The sequence below is a fragment of the Clytia hemisphaerica genome, unplaced genomic scaffold, assembly GCF_902728285.1.
Source record: "Clytia hemisphaerica strain Z4C2 unplaced genomic scaffold, Clytia hemisphaerica genome assembly, whole genome shotgun sequence".
Lineage (NCBI taxonomy): Eukaryota > Metazoa > Cnidaria > Hydrozoa > Leptothecata > Clytiidae > Clytia > Clytia hemisphaerica.
In genome coordinates this window covers 498,965-518,935 of record NW_027103608.1, presented here as the reverse complement: position 1 = coordinate 518,935, position 19,971 = coordinate 498,965, and the positions used below count along the sequence as shown (strand labels likewise).

Genomic DNA, 19,971 nt, shown 5'->3' with positions numbered 1-19,971 from the left:
ATGGCTGAGGTTGAAAATGAGAAAATGGACAGTTGTCCCTTTTGCCTCTGTAGGAAAAAGGTAATCAGTAGCGGTCTACTTGAATTTCACTAGTGGTGCCCTCTCTTTCTTTTTGTTTTGTTTTACTTCCTCGGTTATTTGTAATTATTACCATGTTATAGGCTAAGGTGATTTGATATCTTCCTTTTAATAACCTATTTTTCATGATATCTGATGTACACGTTTTTTCATAAGAACAAACTATATATGAACATAATGTTTCAATTGGCCAAAATGTTTTAAGAACATTTTAAGGATTTTGCAGACTCTAAAACACCCAATTTCATAGGAAAATGAACAAAAATGCTCAAAAAATGGTGAAAATAAGAACGTGCTAAGAACAATTTTTAGGTATAAAACTCGAAAAGTTAAGAACATCCGAAGGGTTAAAAATTTTTGGATGTTTTTACAAAAAAAAAAGCGGTCTACTTGAATTTCACTAGAGGTAACTCCCGTTTTTTGTGTTTTACCACATTGGTTATTGGTATTAATTACCGTGGTATAGGCTAGGGTGATTTGAGATCTTCATTTAATGACCTAATTTTCATGGTATCTGATATACAGCATACCTAGTGTTGCGTGTATTTCTTCTTTTTTATCATAGGTCGAGCAGTCTAGCCTGTTGTCACATACAAAAAGCTGTAGGTTGATGCAGAAAGAAGCAGAAGACAATGTCATGACATTACAAGGTCGTAAAATCAAATGTTCTGAAGCTTATGAGAGGCTCTTGGAAAGTCGTGACTCAGTTACCAATGCAAATAAATTGATTGGGAAGTACAATCAAGAAATTGAAAATTTGACTGGGAAATTGAAAATACTCAAACCGTGTGTAAAATTATTTTTACTCTAAGAAACTTTCTGATACATTAAATTTTAGAAGATTCCAACTAGCACATAACGTTCTTTCAACGTTCGTCTAACGTTAAATGGACGTTGTGAACACAAGATAAACGTTGAAAGAACTTTGTGAGATTCATATTATCTCATGATATTATGATTTCATCCGTATGTTTGTGATTTAATTTTCAGAACTAACAAAGAAGTGTCAGACTTTGAAGAAAATGAATTGCAACTTACTCCTATAAAACCGTGAGTGTTAATAGGCGTTAGGCCATCTTTTTATAAAGAGTCGTTAGAGTGTAATCCACTCCCACCCGAGTATTAGCAATGGGCTTTTCAAGAAAAAATTGAATATGGGGGTGGAAGATGTAATATTTTTGGAAATTTACCACCCGGACATTGTGACTTTTGACCCCCCCCCCCGACAGCAGATCTACCCCCCCGTACAAGCATCAGTTGACCCCCCTGGACATTTGAAATTACCCTAAAACTCTGCAAAAAGTGTCCCCAAACAGAGCAAGTTTACCCCCCCTGGACAAGGAGAATTTTGTAGATTTTTCACTACCCCCCCAGACACTATATCTTCTACCCACACTATATACAGACATTTCTTGGAAGAGCCCAATGTGAAATTTGTGAGATCGAAACCCATTCGAATCGTTTCGCACTTCCCGTAAGTGTATATTCCAACATATATAGGGGGATTTTTAAAGAAAGAAAATTCCTTTTTATTATAGAGCACCTGCTGTTTACTTCGTACATTACGGTCCGAAAACCATATTGTCAAATTTTGTTTGTCAATATATTGTGTAGTCTAAGTAGCCCTTTAGGAACCAATTCATTTGTATGACCAGGTCGGGACTTGACCGACAACCTTGCCCACCGGGACCGAATGTAGTTCTTCCAATACTGTGTTTAAAAGCTAAGGAAAAACATATGTTTTATTCTATTTATTCGTCCATCAGGTGGTCAAAATATGATCGTAATGACAATCAACAAAATAGCGGTTTGTTTTAAATATAATTTCATTCATTGATTATTTATCATATGTATTGGTTCTTTGAAACTTACCTTAAATGAATTAATTTACACGAGAATTATATTTTGCGAGTTTCCCAAAATTCGTGAAATTCGCGAAATTTGATTCTCGTAAAATCTTTCAAACCTGAATTCTTCCCAAAAACCAATTTTTTGCCAAAACCCCTAAGAAAATTATAGATATTAGTTGAAAAAGAGGCCGATTCGCGAAAATAAATCCCACAGAAAATTTTTTTTGAAAAAAAATTATCTCGCAAATATTGAGGTAATTAATATTTTTTAGTACGCCCATTCTTTATTTCGAGTACCCTCATAGGAGCCCTCCCCCCCCCGCTTTAAAACAATATCATTGTAGTGGACAAATACCTCTTTCCATTCCCATCGCAAAATTCATCCCGACTGAGACTGGTAATTGGCAACCTTATTACTTGGGAGAAAATGCTCTGAAAATGGCATTCTCAGCTTCAGCAGCCAAACTCCATGATGGTGATATTCTTAGCATATTCTTAATTTTTTGTCCAATTTCATCATGAACATTCTTATAAAGTAGGTTCTTACAAAGAAAAGCGTGAATTGTCATCTTTTAGTAATATTCAACTCTTTCTTATTAGATTCTATCACAACGTTGCTTCTCGATCACATCAAGGGAAACAATCAGCAAGCTCTAACCTATCTTCTTATTAAATACAGCAAGGAAGTAAACAAAACTGATCTCATAATTTTGTTTACCAAAGCTCTTAGATTGTGCACACATAATGAAATACACGTTGCTATTCCTATACTACTACATTACCATCCTGAACTACTGGATATTGAGTTACCAGAGTTTCAAAACACTAAACCAGTATGTGCTGCTCTATCTAAAGGGAATATAATCTTGTTCAAATACTTGTTAGACCATAGTAATCAAATTGATTTGGGAAATGTTAATGTTGACATGTTTCAAGGACTGAAAGGCGACGAGAAGAAAATGGTTAAGAAATTGCTGAAAAAGAAAAGGTGAGAAATTTCCTCTTTTGGTTAAACACGTAGGAAAATTACAGAGACTAGTTCACAGGGGATGCATTTTAGGTACCTTTGAGTAGGTGATTTAAACATTGAATTTCAAATGGGGATGAAGTTAAAGTCAATTACTCAGTGGGGCTGAAATTGGAGGGTATTATTCCCACTGAAAACGAAATTTTGGCCAAATTTTCCAGTGGGGCTGGGTCCCAGCGGGTCTGTGACACATGGGTGTGAAAAGCAATTTGCAGCAGCCTACAGCCTCATCCCCAGCCTATTTATCTTCACTCTACTTCACTCTATGTTAGCTGATGATGCCAGATACTACCCTGGCACTGTCTAACTTCCAACAACAATAATGTAACAAAACCTAGGAAGTTGAGCTAAGTCAGCCTATTCGGAATTTGAAATATTGTTTATCATTTTTTAGGAAACTATGTGGCGATACTAAAAGTTAGCCTAACAGGAGAGATCAATTATATACACAAATTATTGGCTACTTGAAGAACGCATATTTTTCAAATAATTTATCATAACGCATTTACAGATATTTAAAGTTAGCTTTTCTTCAGTACTAGGAATAATAAAACTATGTTATTCTTTTCTCTTGTCATGCATTTTTATTTCATTACCCTTAGCACCATAGGTATAAAACGTGAGCCTTCCAAATTTAACCGAAAGAACGTTTTTGTTGAAAGCCTTCAAATATAGCATGCAGTTCTTCCACGCTGCAGTACAATAAGAAACTTCTTATTTCTTTATTCTACAAATATTGTTAAATTTCTTAATGACCTTTAGTGTTTTTGCCTGATTTGGGTAAGCAGATCAAAGGGGAGCAACACGCTTCGGATAACCGATTTATTCGAATAAGTGCAGGTTTGAATAACCGGGTGTCTATTGTAATTACCTTATTTTGGGGGTATTTAGAGGTACAATGTCCAACCCCCGTCTATTTAGACCCCTACGTTTATCAAAGTTTGAAAACTTGAAAATTTTTAAATTTATTTAGATTAAGACCAGAAATCACAATATAAAAAAAACAATAAAGATTTACCTGAGCTACTGGTGATACCGATAATTTCAAGATGAGTGGAAAAGATGTGATGGTTGGATGCGTGAATGTCATGTGCGGTTTTCACAAAGGGAAATGTGTAAGTACTTTGCTGATTTTGCATATTTTTTTAAGCACACATTTTCTTATAAACAACTGCAATTTTCGGGTCAGCCTTTGGGGGTTGTTTAGCATTCTAGCTAAGGGGTTAGTTTGTTACAGGGCGCTATGGGTGTTTGTTACAGGGCGCTGTGGGTGTTTGTTACATGGCGCTTTTGAGAAGGCGTTGCGGAAAACAAGTCACGTACAGATAGAAAATCTAGAAAATGATTGAATTGAAATGTTGGGGCGCTCCTCGTTAAGTTTTTGAAACCCAAAAAAAACAGAACTAAGAAAAAGAACTATTGTACTTAGTATGTAACTAATTTTAAAAATCGAACCTTTACAAAAGGAATGTATCCTTAATAACTCGAATAAGTTTTATGATCCCTTCCGTTTGCAATGCCTTATAAACCTTACTCCATAACTCGAATTTCCTTAACTCGAACAAATTTGTGTTCCCCTACGTGTTCGAGTTATAAAGATTCCACGGTTGTAACAGTTTTGACATTCTTCCATCTAGCACAAACTAGAAGATTTACTAAGTCATTCATTCCGTTGTGGGAACTTGGAGCTGTGTGCCAAGATGGATGAGAGTAAATACAACAGTGCAATATCGAAGTGTGGAGACGCTGAAAGATCTCTTGATACAACTCGGTTAAAAGTCGAAGACGCTGAAAAAGAAATTTCTCAATTTGAAAAAGAGTCAAAAGAACTTAATGCAAAGATTGAAATAACTCGAAGGTAAAGAAGATTTTCAGTTTGATTTCGTGTATTTTTCTAAAGAATCATAGTTAACCTTGCTGTTATTTGGGATACTCGGCTAAGATGTTGTACTATTTCTGGATGACAGGCCCCTCATAGATTTTTCACTAAAACTCATCCCCAGAAAGATATGATTAGGTACTAGAATGAAAATAGATCAGGGCTTAAAGTCGTTATCATTAATCGAAATAATAGATGAATGTATTTTTAGTTTCTTCTGGATAAACTCAATTTACCTAGACTGTAGTGGCCTGAAGATATAACTCAACCAATAAAATATCGAGAATGTACAACTAAAAGATGTTTTGGACTGAGGACTCGAATACAACACAACCAATGAAATATTATTTTTAAGGTTCAACAACGAGGTCATCGAATTGGAGGATCGAAACTTAACACCGAATGCCTTGCCAAGGTAATTAATTAATCAAGTTCCACTCTACCACAAAGAGTTTCTCATTTGTGAAAGCTCGGACATTTTTGGATGATTTCGAAAATAGTAGAGTTTAAGAAAGATTGCGGCTTGACTTATAAGGAGCCGTATTGTATATGTTTTTTATAAGCATACAAAAATTTGAAAACAGTTTGGAGATGCTTAGGGCGAGGGCTTCATAAGGCTGAAAAAATGCTTATAAGGATGCTTATATTGGAAGAAAAATTTTAGGGGATTCCAGAAAATCCGTTTTCGTAGGCTCAAGGTAATGCTTGATAAAATATTTGCCATATCTGAGCCTAGATATGCTTATGATTGCAATGCTTATAATAAAAACATGCAAAAGACTATTGGGTATCATATTCTATTTATTCATAATTTGACTCTTTCATAGGGAAATGAATGTTGAAGAAAAAGAAGGCACCCGAAACAATGGTAAGTTGGTAATTAATAAGTTTATTAGTTTATGTTTACATTAACTAAGGTTTTAACTGCAGAGTCTTTAACCCGAATTTCTATAGCTTAATACCCTTAATACATATCATCTCCCAAAAAGGCCAAAAATACAGTTCACGAGGCTTTTCTTTATAAGAATAATTTTAAAAGAACACGCAAGACTTAATTTTGGGAAAAACTTAAGAACAAATTAAGAACAATTCCTCAGATTTCAGAAATGACTAAGATTCCAATTTTAAGCCCCTTTTTAAGTCAATGAGTAAATAAAGTAAGTATGCTTGACTTTAATCAGATAACTTCTTCAGAGATTTAATTTCGCGTTTTCGCAAATATAGGCCTTGTGAAAATAAAACTCGCGAAATCACGTGAGATTGCTAATAACTTGCAAAATTAAATCCACGCCAAATTTATAAGTTCAAATATGTTTCTTAAAATTTCCTGTAAATTTACTTCTTTTGATAAAAATTAGCCTGTTCAGGGCCTTTTTTAACTGATTTTTGGCCGTTCGCTAAATTAAATTTATGCGTTATATTTGAAAACATTAATTAGCGAAAATAAATCCATAAAAATTTTCGCGATTTTTTATATCTCGAAGTTATATCTCATATGAAAATTAACCCAATTAAAGTTAGACCTGAATATCACGAAAAAAGTTAACAGCCTAGGATTAGCCAAAATTTACTGGTTCCTTCACCCCCTTCTCACAGACGCGTTGGAATTTTATCAAACAGTGGGGGTAAAAATAACGGACAAAAACTCAACGGGGATTGATATTTTCATTTTTATGGCTTGGGATTTCATTGTTTTCTATCAAGAAAATTCAGTGGGGATGGAAAAATAGCACAATATTTTGCAGTGGTGATTTGCTCGTCTAACTATTTTCAGCGGGGACAAAAATTAGAGACTGGGGACAATATTTTGGCCAATTGACCCAATAGCTCATTGGTTGGAAGTGACGTAAAAGCAGTCAATACGTCACTTTCAACCAATCAGCTATTAGGTGGAACGGAATACATTGCAATGGTGCATATCATGAATTGGGAAATCAGTTTTTTTATTAATTTGTTTATTTCTCAGACCGAATCAGGACGGATCTTCTCAATTTGATCAGGGCAAAAAGCATTCCCGAATTTTACACCACGTTATCGAAAACCAGTCATCTTCTAACCATATCTCAAATCAAAGAGCTACAAACTTGTGCAGTCCAAGAAAACAATCCGGCTATTCTGACTTATCTTCTAACCAAACATAACTTGGAGATCATAGAGGCTGATTACATAAGACTTTTTACAAAGGCATTGAGAATGTACAAAAACAAGCCAACTGAAATATCACCATGCATACCAGTGTTACTGAAATTTCATCCTAAATTACTGGTAACTAGGCTTCCAGAAATGAAGAATGGAACAGCATTTCATTGTGCTCTCTCAGATGGAAATTTCACTTTATTCAATTATTTATTGAATTATAAGGAAGAAACTGATTTGAAAAATTTCGATGTATCAACATTTGAGAATCTACACGGCGATGAGAAAAAGATGGTGAAAAAGTTGGTGAAGGATAAAAGGTATGTTTTTTGATATCACATTTCGTATGATCTACATTCCCTAATTTTCAAAAGTGAATCTAATTAGTTTCAATCTAGGGGTGCCGGGTATGTGCGAGCCATAAGGGTCCCTTTTTCACACCCACGAAAGTCCCTCAAAAATCATTAAAAAGTAATCGAGTCTCTGTAAGGGTTCCAAAATTACAAAATAAAAAATCTACTCTCTCAGAGGCTCATAAATTATTGAAATTTAGACTAAAATTTGGTGACTGAATTAAAAAAAATTGAATTGAAATTCTAAGAAAACTTTGAATATTATTGATCTTAAACTTGGAAGAAAAAGGCTAACTTGAATTTTGAGCTATCATGCATTAATTGGTTCAAAAGTTATAAAGAAAATACGAAAACTTTGTTAAAAAACGTCTGATAGCATTTTTAGTTTTCTGTGAGTGTTCATTTGAACTTGTACTCTTAGGTGCCAAATAAACGCCCCCCCCCCGCTTGTTAATTTTTCGAAAATTTTCCAATCTCCCCCCCCCCACCTTATTAGGACACCTCCGTTTATTAATTTTTAAGAATATTTTCAGTTAGCAAGAAGAAGTCGCCTCATTTTGCTTCAAAAAACCTGATTTTAGCCTATATTTACCTTATTTTTGGGTTTTCAGAAATACAATCTCCAACCCCCCGGCAATTATATCCCCCCGTTTATTCGAGCCCCTCCCGTTTATTTGGCACCTAAGAGTACATTGATTTTGAAACACTCGTTGTGCAAGACTTTAAATTTCATTTTGCATTATTTTTTCCGAAAAACCGAGAAAATAAGGTAGAAAATTCTCTGATTAATAATTCTCTGATTTCTTTTCTAGGAAACTACAAGGCGATGGTGGAGGATTTCTTGAAAAGCTTGGATTATAAGTTTTTAGTTTTTTGAGAATATTTTGTCAACACAACAGTTGACTTTCTTTGAAAATATTTTAAATATTTACGGATACGCGTATGTAATCATATTAATAAAAACATTAATCAAATTCGAGTATAAACTATTTACAGTCATTATGCATTTAGTATATTTTATTTACAAAAAAAATTACATTTGAACATCAAAATATATTCAAAATATCAGTAATTAAAATCAATTTTCTTCATTCAATATAATGTAAGCAAATATGTAAGCAAATATGTCTTTTGGGCCACAATTTTATAGTGTTATGTCTTATTCTACGTTCGGCCAACGTGGGATGATATTTTCACATTTGAAGGAATGATTACGATCTATGGCTTTCACCATACATGGTAGAAAAGCCACCTCGTAGAGAGCAAACTCGGATTTACATCAAGTATTTAATGCACGAGAAGTATTATTGTAATATTTTATAAAAGGTTCATTCCAATATGCATTTGAAAATCTTTTACAACACAGTTTACGTAATTATACGATGAATTCAAAAGTTCAATAGAATAAGGTATCAAAAAGCAGTGTTCAAGTTTAAAATCTTTAATAGAAAAAACTGTTAATAAAATTCACGAAATCCCTAAAATCAGGATGTAGACATGAAATTATAATCACAGCCAGATCTAAACATTTTATTTACAACAGGGCATTGATTGGTGCCTACAGCTACTTTTTCAAGTATTGGGCTTTTCCAGAAAAAAAATTGAATATGGGGGTGGAGGATATAATGCTTTTTGGAAATTTACCCCCGGAAAACGGGGCTTACCCCTGGACATTCAAAACTACCCCTAAACAGAGCAAATTTTCCCCAAAGAACAAGGCAAATTTGGCAGATTTTTCACTACCCCCCCCCCCGGACAAAATATCCAATATATCCTCTACCACCCAATTTAAAACAATTTTCTGGAAGAGCCCATTTTTAGGGAAAAATATTAAGAGTTTTGTTGAGGAAATCTTCGAGTTACACTTCTTAACCAAAGAAATTTGGTCCCGTATGATTCATTGCATTGTATGTAAACCCTCTATTCGCAGCAGGAGTCCTGTTGTTGATGCCATTGAAAGTTTTTGCCTTGTAAGGATCATTTCCTTGTTGCCTTGGACTGCTCCTGCTAAAACTTTGTTTACTGGAAGAGGGCGTGTCGTAATTTTGATATCCTCGGTCGATAGTTGGACTGTTATAACCCCCACTTGATGATTGTCGTAACAGGTTATTGTTGGAGCCTACTTTTTGGTTGGATGGTTTCTTTCTAGCTGAGCTGACTGGTTTAGATGTTGTTTTGGGTTGTGGTTTTTTATTATAGACGTCTAATGCTTTCTGTTTTGGTGGTTTTGGTCGATTCTGTGTAGTAGCACATTTAGGAATATGTCGTTCAGCAACTTCAGGGTTGAATCTACGATCACAGTACTGGCAATGGACGTAATTAGGATTCAAGGATGGTGGTGGCGGAGGTAGATCTGATGCTTTACCACCACTTGCCATGTGTTTGGTAACTTGTTTAGCTGCACGAATTGAACGAATAAAGTCCTCATGCGTTTGACGCCAGTTACCACCACCTTTCTTCGGTGCTGACGAAGAACTACTAGACTTTTTGAGCGGGTTAGCATCACTTCCAACAGAACGTTGTTTTGATGAATCAAATACTTTACGGTTTTTGGAACTCGTTTTCTGGCATATAACCATATGTTTATCGATACGATCTGAAGCAAACTTTCGATTACAAAGATGGCACGGTGTTAACGAAACGTCACCTTGTTGTTGATCTACCTGGTCTGCAAAATCATTGTTGGATGATGGTGCTTGGTTGATTGGAGATTTCTTTGGTTTATTTGTTTTGCTAGGTTTTGGTTTTGGAGGAACAGGATCCTCGTCTGGAGAATCGACATCGTAAGTCCCTTGTGTGTTATTAGATGGTGTTCTTCGTTTTAATGTTCTGGTTGACGGCCTTTCTACGGACTGTGAATCATCTAGATCGTATGTTGATTGGTTGACACTTTCCTGCGAGGATGTCGAGCTTGATGCTTTTGGTTTCTGAGCGATTTTTCCTTTGTTAAAAGTATTTTTACGTTCTACACTTGACGAAGGTGATGGTTCTGATAAATCATCAGAGTTTTTCAATTCTACTATTTTAGAGTCATTACATTTTACCAAATGATTTGGAAGAATAGATGTTGGAATCTTTTTCATACACAAACAACAAAGTTTGTTTTTATGAATTATCTTTGATGGTGTATTTGATTGTGTTGGATTAACACTATTCCCATCACTAGTTGTCGGCCTGTTGTTATTGATTTCAGGATTGGATGAACTACTTGAAGCTGGTTTTCCTCCTGTCCTACTTTTCATTGGATTGTCAACAGTGCAAGACTTCTGATGAACTTGTAACCGTTCCGGTAAAAAAGTTCTACCACAATTCCCACAAGGAATCAATTGTTCTTGTGCCGCTTTATAAGCTGCATCATTCATTTGATCAACATAATTGCCATCGTAATCACCACTTGCTAATTTACTGTAATCAGGTTTCGTTGGCATTTTACGTCTCAAATGTTTGGGTAATTTCTTATTTTCAGCATGCCACTTTTTAATACAGCTTGGCTCATGAATGACAATCGATTTGGTGCCATATTTTCTTCCACATAAATAACACATGACATATGGCGGTGGTTTTGGTGGCATATTGTTGAGATCCTAAAAAAGTAAAGATAATAATGCCGTTAACACAGCCCTGGACTGTCTACCCATTTCCCCTAACGTAGCAAGGGTCGACCCGTGTGAAGTGAACAAGTGAACTTTAATAAGTTGAAACCAAACTTTGGGTTAATAAGGGTTGATGATGACCACTGTAACACATATTTTGGAAAAAAAGTTTAAGTGGATTGCATCATTTTAAACAAAATCAATTTATTCCCTTTTATACTGGCTTGCTGGGTAAGTGTTTTATGCTTAAGTGCATTCACTTTAAAGTAAAGTGTGCGCTAATCTTTATTTTGCTTGTCATTTCTTAACAAGTTAATTCAGAATACTGGTACTCTAATTTTTGTGAAAAATAATTTCAAATAAAATGGAGATGAAAAGTGAAAGAATAGTGGAAGCTATTGTTTACTTTATCATTTTGATGCTACAAACTTCCTTTTTTTGTATGGAGGTACTTTAAAGCCCCCTATCTGATTTTTATTCTAATTAAATTTTTGACACAAAGATAAATGTGTCAGAAGTATTTTTGACTCTGACAAGCTCTTCTATAAGCTGAAATTAAGGCTAGATAATTTATTATTTTATTGTTATTATTAGACCGTAGCCATTGCAATGCAGACTCGAAGGGATAATCAGATGGTTTGATATATTTAGCTTGCAAAAACCTTCTGCGGGGTGGGGGGGGTAAAACCTTTGATTTTTTTCTAACTTTTTTCCAAAAGTTGAGAAATCACAATTTGAAATTACTAAAAAGGGGTTCTTGACACGGTTCTTAAGTTTTTGAAATTCTTTATTTTCTTACTAAAAGTCAAAATAAAATAGATAGAGATATAAACAGAGATAGAAAAGAGATCTGGAGAAATAGATATTTTGATTGAGGTTTTGCTATGCTTTGTTCAGTTACATGGTGGAAATTCATTGTAAAATATTTCAAACCATCTTCTACAGTATATCCATTTTTTAAAGAAGGCAGTAGCTTAAGATTTCAGGTGACAACCCACAATTAGTATGGCTTGAATAGATATACCTGAACATTTTTGGGTCATGTTACAGGCTAGCTGAAATAGCAAAACATTTTTTTGTCAAAAAATCAATGCTTGAACCAAGTTTGAGCAAAAAAGTCTTAGATTTTCCCTCTAAAACCTGGCTTGAACATGCCCCAAACGATCGGAAAACGATATCATACTCCAGGATGCATCCTCTCTTATTTCCCTCCTAATTTCGACTTTGATCCTATTTTCTATTCTGATTTTCTAACTTTTTCAAGTGTTTCTAACTGCTTTCTAAGTATTTTTCTGAAACTTGCCCATACAGGCCCATACTGGTGAAATAGATAGTCTCCCACCTCAGCTCGAACCCCCAAATGCAAGCAATCTTGGTTTACAAATCCAATGCCTACCTGATTGCGCCAACAAGACACTGCAGAATGCTGTCATTCACAAATACCTATAGCGTGTAATTTACAGGACCTTAATTAACAAAGCTCCCAACCCTACAAGGATCCCTGGGATCCTAAGTTAAGTCTAGCCTAGGGGGGCACGAATACCCTAGTGTGACTCTTAAGCTCCAACCCTAACCCTACTAACTGATTATAACTGAACCCCGTCTAGGTCCACAGATAGAAAAATTTCACTTGCATCCTGGAGTACTTTTTTTGTTAGATAATTAAATTTAAGTCTTTCTGTCTTGTTCGATTTTCCCAGTTCTTGTTCTGTTCATAGTGGCCCTTTGTGGAAACAATTCTTCAGCTGCCTAAACACTAAAAGCTTTAGAATTTTTTGGAGCATGCCACTTAAAATATATGTTATTATTATTATTATTATTATTATATTATTATGATATCGTTTCAGATCGTTTTCCAAACGCCCCGAACGTGCATGGGTCAGCTTGTCTTGTGCCGTCGGGAATTTGGGTCACGCTCAGAATTTTATTTTCAAGCTCTCAAAATCATTACATCGTACCGTGATACATGTCTCAATCATTGAATATATATAAAGAAAAATACAAGAAAAAACACCTACTAACTAGGTACTGAAGAAGTTTCTGTTACGTCTGCCCTGTATAAAAAATGTGACCTCAATCATTCAAAAGATGGTTAAAACGGAAAATATTCTCCCAACCTAGTATTCACTTTATTTTCATATTTAACGGGTAAATCATTGATGATCACTATGGAAGTCATGAAAAGCTTATTAAAATTAATGAATTCTTACCATTTTGTCGGCACCAAAGTCAAGAAAAATCAACAAAACGGATAAAAATAGCGATGTTTCGAGATTTACCAATCCGCCATATTTGTTTACATCGTATCGAAAACATTCGAATATTTTTGTTGATGATGACGTCAGCAGAATTTCGTGTATCTTTCACACAGAGATATGAACATGCTTTCACTTTCTTAAAAATTTTTATTTCGCTGGAAAAAGGAGATCGAAGTTGAAGCTCAATTCAAACCTATCCGAAAGGCGAAGAAAACAATGAATCGTTTGAAAAATTTTGAAAGGTTTAACATCAGCTTTTTATGCCCAAGGTAAGCTTCCGTTTGTCTTTTCTAATTTTGATTTCATAGCTAGGGCTGTTTTTCAGTTTTGGGAGGACGATTAATAGACCTTTTTTCAAAGAGGATGTCCTGTTGAATAATTATGTAGTCCAGCCATAAAAACAATGATAAAGCCATGCATAATTACTGTATCATGCATATTGTAATAATTATGCATGGTTTTATCATTGTTTTTCTGCTGGACTACATAATTATTCAACAGGGTGGCCTCTTTGAAAAAATGTCTATTGCAGGGATTTTTGGCCAGTATGGATTTCGTGTAACTAACGCCGAAGATCTTCGGCGTACAACTGAAACGTTTTTGGCACATTGGCGTAAGGGTACTTACAAAGATTGTTTGATTTTCAGTTGGCTTAAAGTAATAATTCCAGCTCGGCGTGAATGACTCCATAATCCATCGATTTTTAGCTTTCATTTGGCTAAATTTGCTTACGCTAGCACCCTGCCCTGCCGACGCACCAGACTTACCAAACACTGGACACGCGAAAGTCCGGTTTAAAATGAGAATTTTTTTTACCACCGGAAAATCTCTACACCGGACTAAGGAAGTCGGATGTCCGGTGTCGGAGAATGTAATTTTTTTCCACCGGACAATCAAAACACCGGACATGACCAGTTCAGTGCGTCCGGTGTTTCTTAATTTTTTGTTTCGTAAATGTCCGGCGTCCAAAATTCCCTGTATTGCAACACCGGACTGACACCGAACTTATTGCGTCAGGTGTAGAGAAAGGATACTTTTTGCCACTGGACAAATACACCGGACAGTCCGGTGCGTCGGTGTTGGAGATAGTTATACCTTTAGTCTTTGTGTATATACTTTGTATCTCCTTGTACCCTTTGTATTTTATTTGATATTATTTCTTAGTATTTCTAGAACGAGAAATGATATAATTGTATAACAGGATAGCATTTCATTTAATTAGTATATTTCAGATGTCTCGCTCATCTGAGCTCCCACACTTGTTGACTGCTCAAGGTCTATATTGAAAGTGTTTCTCAGTCAGCAAGTCCCCCTGTGACATTTTGCCTCGCCTGCCCAACTGGCTGTCATGTCTCTGTTAGCTCTCCCCAGTCTTGGAATGTCTATATAAGTCTGACAGGCAGCACAGTTGGGTGGAGAATGTGAAGCCAGCTACCGGTCTGTTATCTTAGTTGAGCACCTATAACTATTAGAACAGTGGCTATGTTTATAAGAGATATTTTAAAGTGAAATATAACACAATAACTTTGTACTTGGACTGGTCTCAAATGTTTAGATTCAACCCACCTAACATTTGGTGCATAGTGTCCTCCTGGGTTGGTTCCCCCCACTAAAAATCCAAATTTTTCTCCATTCCCCCCTCTTTTCTTTCCCCCGCCATATTTCAAAATTTTTCGGTTCCCCCCTCTTTTTGGAATTTCCCCAGCTATTTGAAGATTTTGCGGTTCCCCCATAAAATCAAATTTGAAATTTTGGGAAAGCTTGAAAATATAGCCTTGAAAGTGCTGGGAAAATGAAATTTTATTGACAAGTTGGTTTATTTAAAAAGGTTTGCTGATTTTATTGCTTAAACAGGTTTTGCAATAAGATAACCTTGAGATCAGTGAAGTTCCCCCAGTCAAAATTTCCTAAATTTATGGTTTTCCCCCCTCTTTATTCCCCCCCAGCAAATTTCAAATTTTTCATTTTCCCCCATACTTTAAAAATAGGGCCAAAATCAGAATCCCCCCCCTTTATAAAGGGGGGGGAGGACACTATGTGGTGGCAGAGGGTTGTTTCAGGAAAGACCAGTTGAAGAATTGATTGAGAAGGCTACTTGGCAAGGAGAGAAGGCTACTGTACTTGGCAAGGAGAGATTGATGGTCAAGGTGATTGCTGGTTGGTTTATGATTGTGTGATTGCTCTCGTAGTGGTTGGTTTTGCTGGAAGGTTTGTTGGTTTGTGATTGCTCTCGTAGTGGTTGGTTTTGCTGTTGGTTTGTGGGCGTGGTCAAGTGGTTGGTACAAGAAGTCATCATGAACATTGAGAAGTTAGAGCAAGAGGTCTTTGATATGGTGAATGACTTGGGGGAACAACACTTGGGTCAAGTATGCGAACACTTGGAGATACCAACACAACAAGGTAATTCATCTTATCATCTGAGACGGAAGGTATTCCGGAAACTAAGTGCCATGGAGGGGGAGGATTCCGAAGGGGAGGAGGTTCAGATGGGATTATTGACCCAAGTTAAAAGCTTTATTGACCATATACAGTCACCACCACCACCATTGTCATCTCATAGAAGGGGGAGCATAGGTTCTACCAGACAACCACCGGAAGACATCGATGAGGACGAGGAAATGACTAGACAATTCCGAAAGATGTTTATGAAAGAGCTTAAGCTAGGGGGTCGAATTGGGGATACTGGGAACAAGGATACTATGACTTATGCAAGTTTGTGCTACCAAATCCGAGATGCACGTCAAAAAGGTTACGGAGACAAAGAAATCACAAGCGCAGTTATCAAGGCCATTAACCCGAATCTAGAGATCCGGGCTTATCTTGAGGGGAGACCAGAATTGACCTATAAAAGTATGATGAAGACCTTAAGGGCTCACTACAAAGAACAAGATGCAACCACGCTCTTCACCACTCTCAGTACAGCTAAACAATTGGGACATGAATCCGCCCAAGATTTTACGATGAGGATGATGACTTTGAAACAAAAGATCCTTTTTGTGTCAGAAGAAGAACAATGTGGGTATAACGAGACATTGGTGCAAGAGAGGTTCCTTCACACACTATTGACTGGACTACGTAGTAACGGAGTTAGAGCAGAACTCAGGCCACTGTTAAGGATTCAAGACACAACTGATGATGAGATCCTAGAAAGCCTGACACTTGCAGTAGCAGATGAGACAGAACACGATGAGAAGTTCAAGAGAAAAGCAGTTGTCAACAGTATTGAAGAAGACAGGACAAGTCACAACCCAGGAAAAACCAAGAAGGAAACCAAGGAGAATCCCATTCTAAAAGAATTGGGGGAACTAAGAGCACAAGTGATGGAATTGTCTACAAGATATGAAAGTCAGAATCAACGTTCCAATCAAGTTTTATACCCACCTCCTGGTCAAAACAGCGGCCATCTTGGAAATCAACAACAACAACAAAGTCGAAACGGAAACAATCAGGATAATCGAAACCGATACAACAACCGAAACGGGAATCGTGATCAAAATCGGGAACAATATCGGGAAAATCGGTGTGAGTTGTGCATTCGAGAGTATAAACAAGATTGTGACCACTGTTTCGTCTGCTTTTCAACAGAACACTTCATGAGGGGATGCAAGCAAAGAAGAGTCGGAGATCAAATCCTACCCAAGTCAAAAAACGGTCAGTAGTTGTTTCGGGAAACAGGGCCGGGACAACACAAAGATTTTCTCCTGTTGGAAAAGTTTTACCGGTTGGGGATCCCTTAGAGGCAAGTCAGGAACTACCTCAGGGGAGAAAAGGACCAAAAATTCATTTGAAGGCAAGTCAGGAACTACCTTCTGGGAGAAAAGTTACATTCAAAGGGAATCATGAACTACCGCTTGAAAAGTCTGGAGGGGCAAGTCATGAACTACCGCAAAGGACAAAATCTATCTTAAAGGCAAGTCACGAACTACCTAAAACTGCGAATGCAAATGCTACCGTCGCTGGCGCTGCGGCCCGGGCTGCGGTGAAAAATGCAAAATTAACTAAAGATGACCAGCATGCTGAATCATCAAGCGCTGTTAGCTGTAAAAAAGAAATAGAGGTTTGCTCTATTTCTGATATCGCAAAGTCGGGATTAATCAAATTGGTGGGACCAAAACCACTGGTGAAATTTGAGATTGGGGAAAAATCGTGTGTGGGATTATGGGATACGGGAAGCATGGTCTGTCTTGCCAGTCAAATGTGGCTGAAGTCTGTTAACCCCGACACCCCGATCGTCAATATTCATGAAGTTTATGATGGTGATTCACCAGTTTCCTTGAAAGCGGCGAATGGAAGCCACATTGTGATGAAAGGGGTTGCTATGCTGGATTTTTCCTTACCGGGAGATAATGGTTCTTACACCGTTCCTTTCTTGATTACAACCCAGTCTTTGACCCACCCAATCATTGGATACAACCTCATTCAGTATCTTATTTCAGAGGAGAAAGTGTCTTCAGAGAAACTAAAGAAAATAATGCCTTCCTTAGCTGATCCTACTGCTCTGATATTTCACATACATATGGAAGACAAGAGTGTCAATGTCACGACAGTTGAAGAGGTGGTCATTCCAGCAGAAAGTATTGTTATGCTCAATTGTTTGGTAGCAGGAAAATTCAAGGCTGGTCCAGTGGCATTTCAACCCAATTTGTTGCTTCATGCTGAATTATCAAGTCCTGAATTTGTCACAAGACAAAGTCTAAAAAAGTTGCGCATCCCAATTCAGAATAACTCCCAGTTTGACGCCACTTTGCGGAGAGGAGAAATCTTGGGTACAATTCAACAAGTAAAGGAGGTCTCAGAATTATGGGGAAGAATGTGTCCTACGCAGAATATTGATTGTAGTCAAGTGGCAGTATCAGAAACACCTCCTGAGGACTGGATGCCACCAGTTGATCTATCACATCTAACAGAGGAACAGAGAATCAAAGCGGAACAGTTAATCGTGAAATACAAACAATGCTTTGCGAGAGATGAATTTGACATTGGCAACATTGAAAGTCTTCAGATGAAAATCAATTTAAAAGATGAAGTGCCATTGAACAAACCATACAGGAAGATTCCAGCCCAGCTCTATACGGAGGTCAAAGAGTTTCTCAACACCCTGTTGATGAATGGTTTCATTCAAAAATCACAATCCCCTTACGCAAGTCCAATTGTATGTGTTCGAAAATCCTGCGGAGGATTGAGACTGTGTGTGGACTATCGTGAGTTAAATCAACGAACAATTCCAGATCGGATGCCCATACCCAGAATTAATGATGTGATTGAAAATCTTGGGGGGAAGAGATGGTTTAGCACGTTGGATTTGACAAAAGCATACCACCAAGGATTTGTACATGAAGACTCACAGAAATTCACAGCATTTGCTACACCATGGGCCCTGTAAGAATGGGTGAGGATTCCGATGGGTTTGACAAACTCTCCCCCGGTATTTCAGCGGAAAGTCAATGAGATTATGGAGGATTTGCTACATCAAATCTGTGCAGTTTACCTTGATGATGTGTTAGCTTACAGCAAAACATTTGATGAACACCTTTCGGACCTGGAACAGATTCTGGTGAGAATGGCTACCCATCACATGAAGCTAAACCCACTCAAGTGCAAAATATTCAAAAACGAAGTAAAATACCTTGGGAAAATCATTTCCAGTGAAGGATACCATGATGATCCAGCAAATGAAAAACTTAAAGATCCACCAACGACAGTCAAGGAGTTGCGAAAACTGCTTGGGTTTGTGGGATACTATAGAACGTCAATTCCAAACTTTGCAAGACTAGCCAAGCCAATGTACGACCTGTTGGTAAAACCTAAAGATCAAGGTAAAGGACACAAATCTCCTAATGAGAAGGTTATCTGGTCAGAAGAGTTACAGAGTCGGTTATTGAAATTGCTGGAATATTTGGTTTCACCAGTTGTAATGGCATATCCTGATTTTGAAAAGCCCTTTGTCCTTCATTGTGATGCCAGCGAGGATGGATTGGGATCAGTGTTGTATCAGGAGAATGACCAATTGTTGCTGAAAGTGATTGCCTATGCATCAAGATGCTTGTCACCATCAGAAAAGAATTATAAGTTACATAGTGGAAAGTTGGAGTTCCTTGCTTTGAAATGGTCTGTATGCGACAAATTCCGTCCCTATTTGTATTACAGTCCTTCATTCACAGTGTTTTCAGATAACACACCCCTGTCTCAGTGCCCCGGTGGCCTGATTTCAGTACATGATTTTTTTCAGTACATGGTTTCAGTACATGATTTTTTCCTACGTCACTGCAGTAATCAAATTTTTATTGCACTCATTTGTGAATTGAGATATAAATTGAATAAAGACAGCGACAATAAAAAACAGTTCTTGAATTCCCAAGCCATTTAGGATGATTACAAATGAGTGCAATAAAAATTTAATTACTGCAGTGACGTAGGAAAAAATCATGTACTGAAACCATGTACTGAAAAAAATCATGTACTGAAATCAGGCCACCGGGGCACTGAGACAGGGGTGTGATAACAATCCCTTGTCATATGTTTTGCAACAGCAAAGTTGAATGCAACTGGTATACGATGGGTTGGAGAGTTGGCTGATTTTAACTTTAAAGTCAAATATCGCCCGGAAAGGATAGCAGTGATTGTGATTTTATGTCTCGACATCCAAAACTGGAGGAATTCACGGAAAGCCTTGATCTAGATGAAGTTATGTCTATCCTTAGCAGCTCTTCAAACGAAATTGCTTGGATAAATCACATACATGCAGAGGAGGGGAAAGTGATTACACCTACCTATGCAGACATCCAGGTGATTGAGGT

The 19,971-nt window shown here is 37.0% G+C and overlaps 3 protein-coding genes across 4 annotated transcripts; 2 read left to right on the top strand and 1 right to left on the bottom strand.

Moving 5' to 3' along the window:
* LOC136802172 (uncharacterized) lies at positions 1 to 2,920 on the top strand. The gene is made up of 5 exons (XM_067058893.1): positions 1 to 60; positions 644 to 864; positions 1,069 to 1,128; positions 1,845 to 1,885; positions 2,529 to 2,920. Exons 1-5 carry the CDS (start codon positions 1 to 3, stop codon positions 2,918 to 2,920), a joined length of 774 nt encoding a protein of 257 aa, XP_066914994.1.
* Positions 2,921 to 3,926: 1,006 nt separating this feature from the next.
* LOC136802149 (uncharacterized) lies at positions 3,927 to 8,393 on the top strand. The gene is made up of 6 exons (XM_067058869.1): positions 3,927 to 4,070; positions 4,593 to 4,813; positions 5,190 to 5,249; positions 5,662 to 5,702; positions 6,801 to 7,290; positions 8,136 to 8,393. The coding sequence occupies exons 1-6, from the start codon at positions 4,005 to 4,007 to the stop codon at positions 8,182 to 8,184; spliced, it is 927 nt and encodes a 308-aa protein (XP_066914970.1). The 5' UTR covers positions 3,927 to 4,004; the 3' UTR covers positions 8,185 to 8,393.
* A 321-nt stretch (positions 8,394 to 8,714) lies between these two features.
* Positions 8,715 to 13,232, bottom strand: LOC136802148 (zinc finger protein 474-like). 2 transcript variants are annotated; one of them, XM_067058867.1, is made up of 2 exons: positions 13,127 to 13,232; positions 8,715 to 10,907 (listed from the first exon to the last, which is right to left on the bottom strand). In XM_067058867.1, the coding sequence occupies exons 1-2, from the start codon at positions 13,127 to 13,129 to the stop codon at positions 9,192 to 9,194; spliced, it is 1,719 nt and encodes a 572-aa protein (XP_066914968.1). In that variant the 5' UTR covers positions 13,130 to 13,232; the 3' UTR covers positions 8,715 to 9,191. The 2 variants fall into 2 exon arrangements, with proteins under 2 accessions (XP_066914968.1, XP_066914969.1); XM_067058868.1 differs by lacking the exon at positions 13,127 to 13,232 and adding an exon at positions 12,935 to 12,959.
* Between the last annotated feature and the right edge of the window lie 6,739 nt (positions 13,233 to 19,971).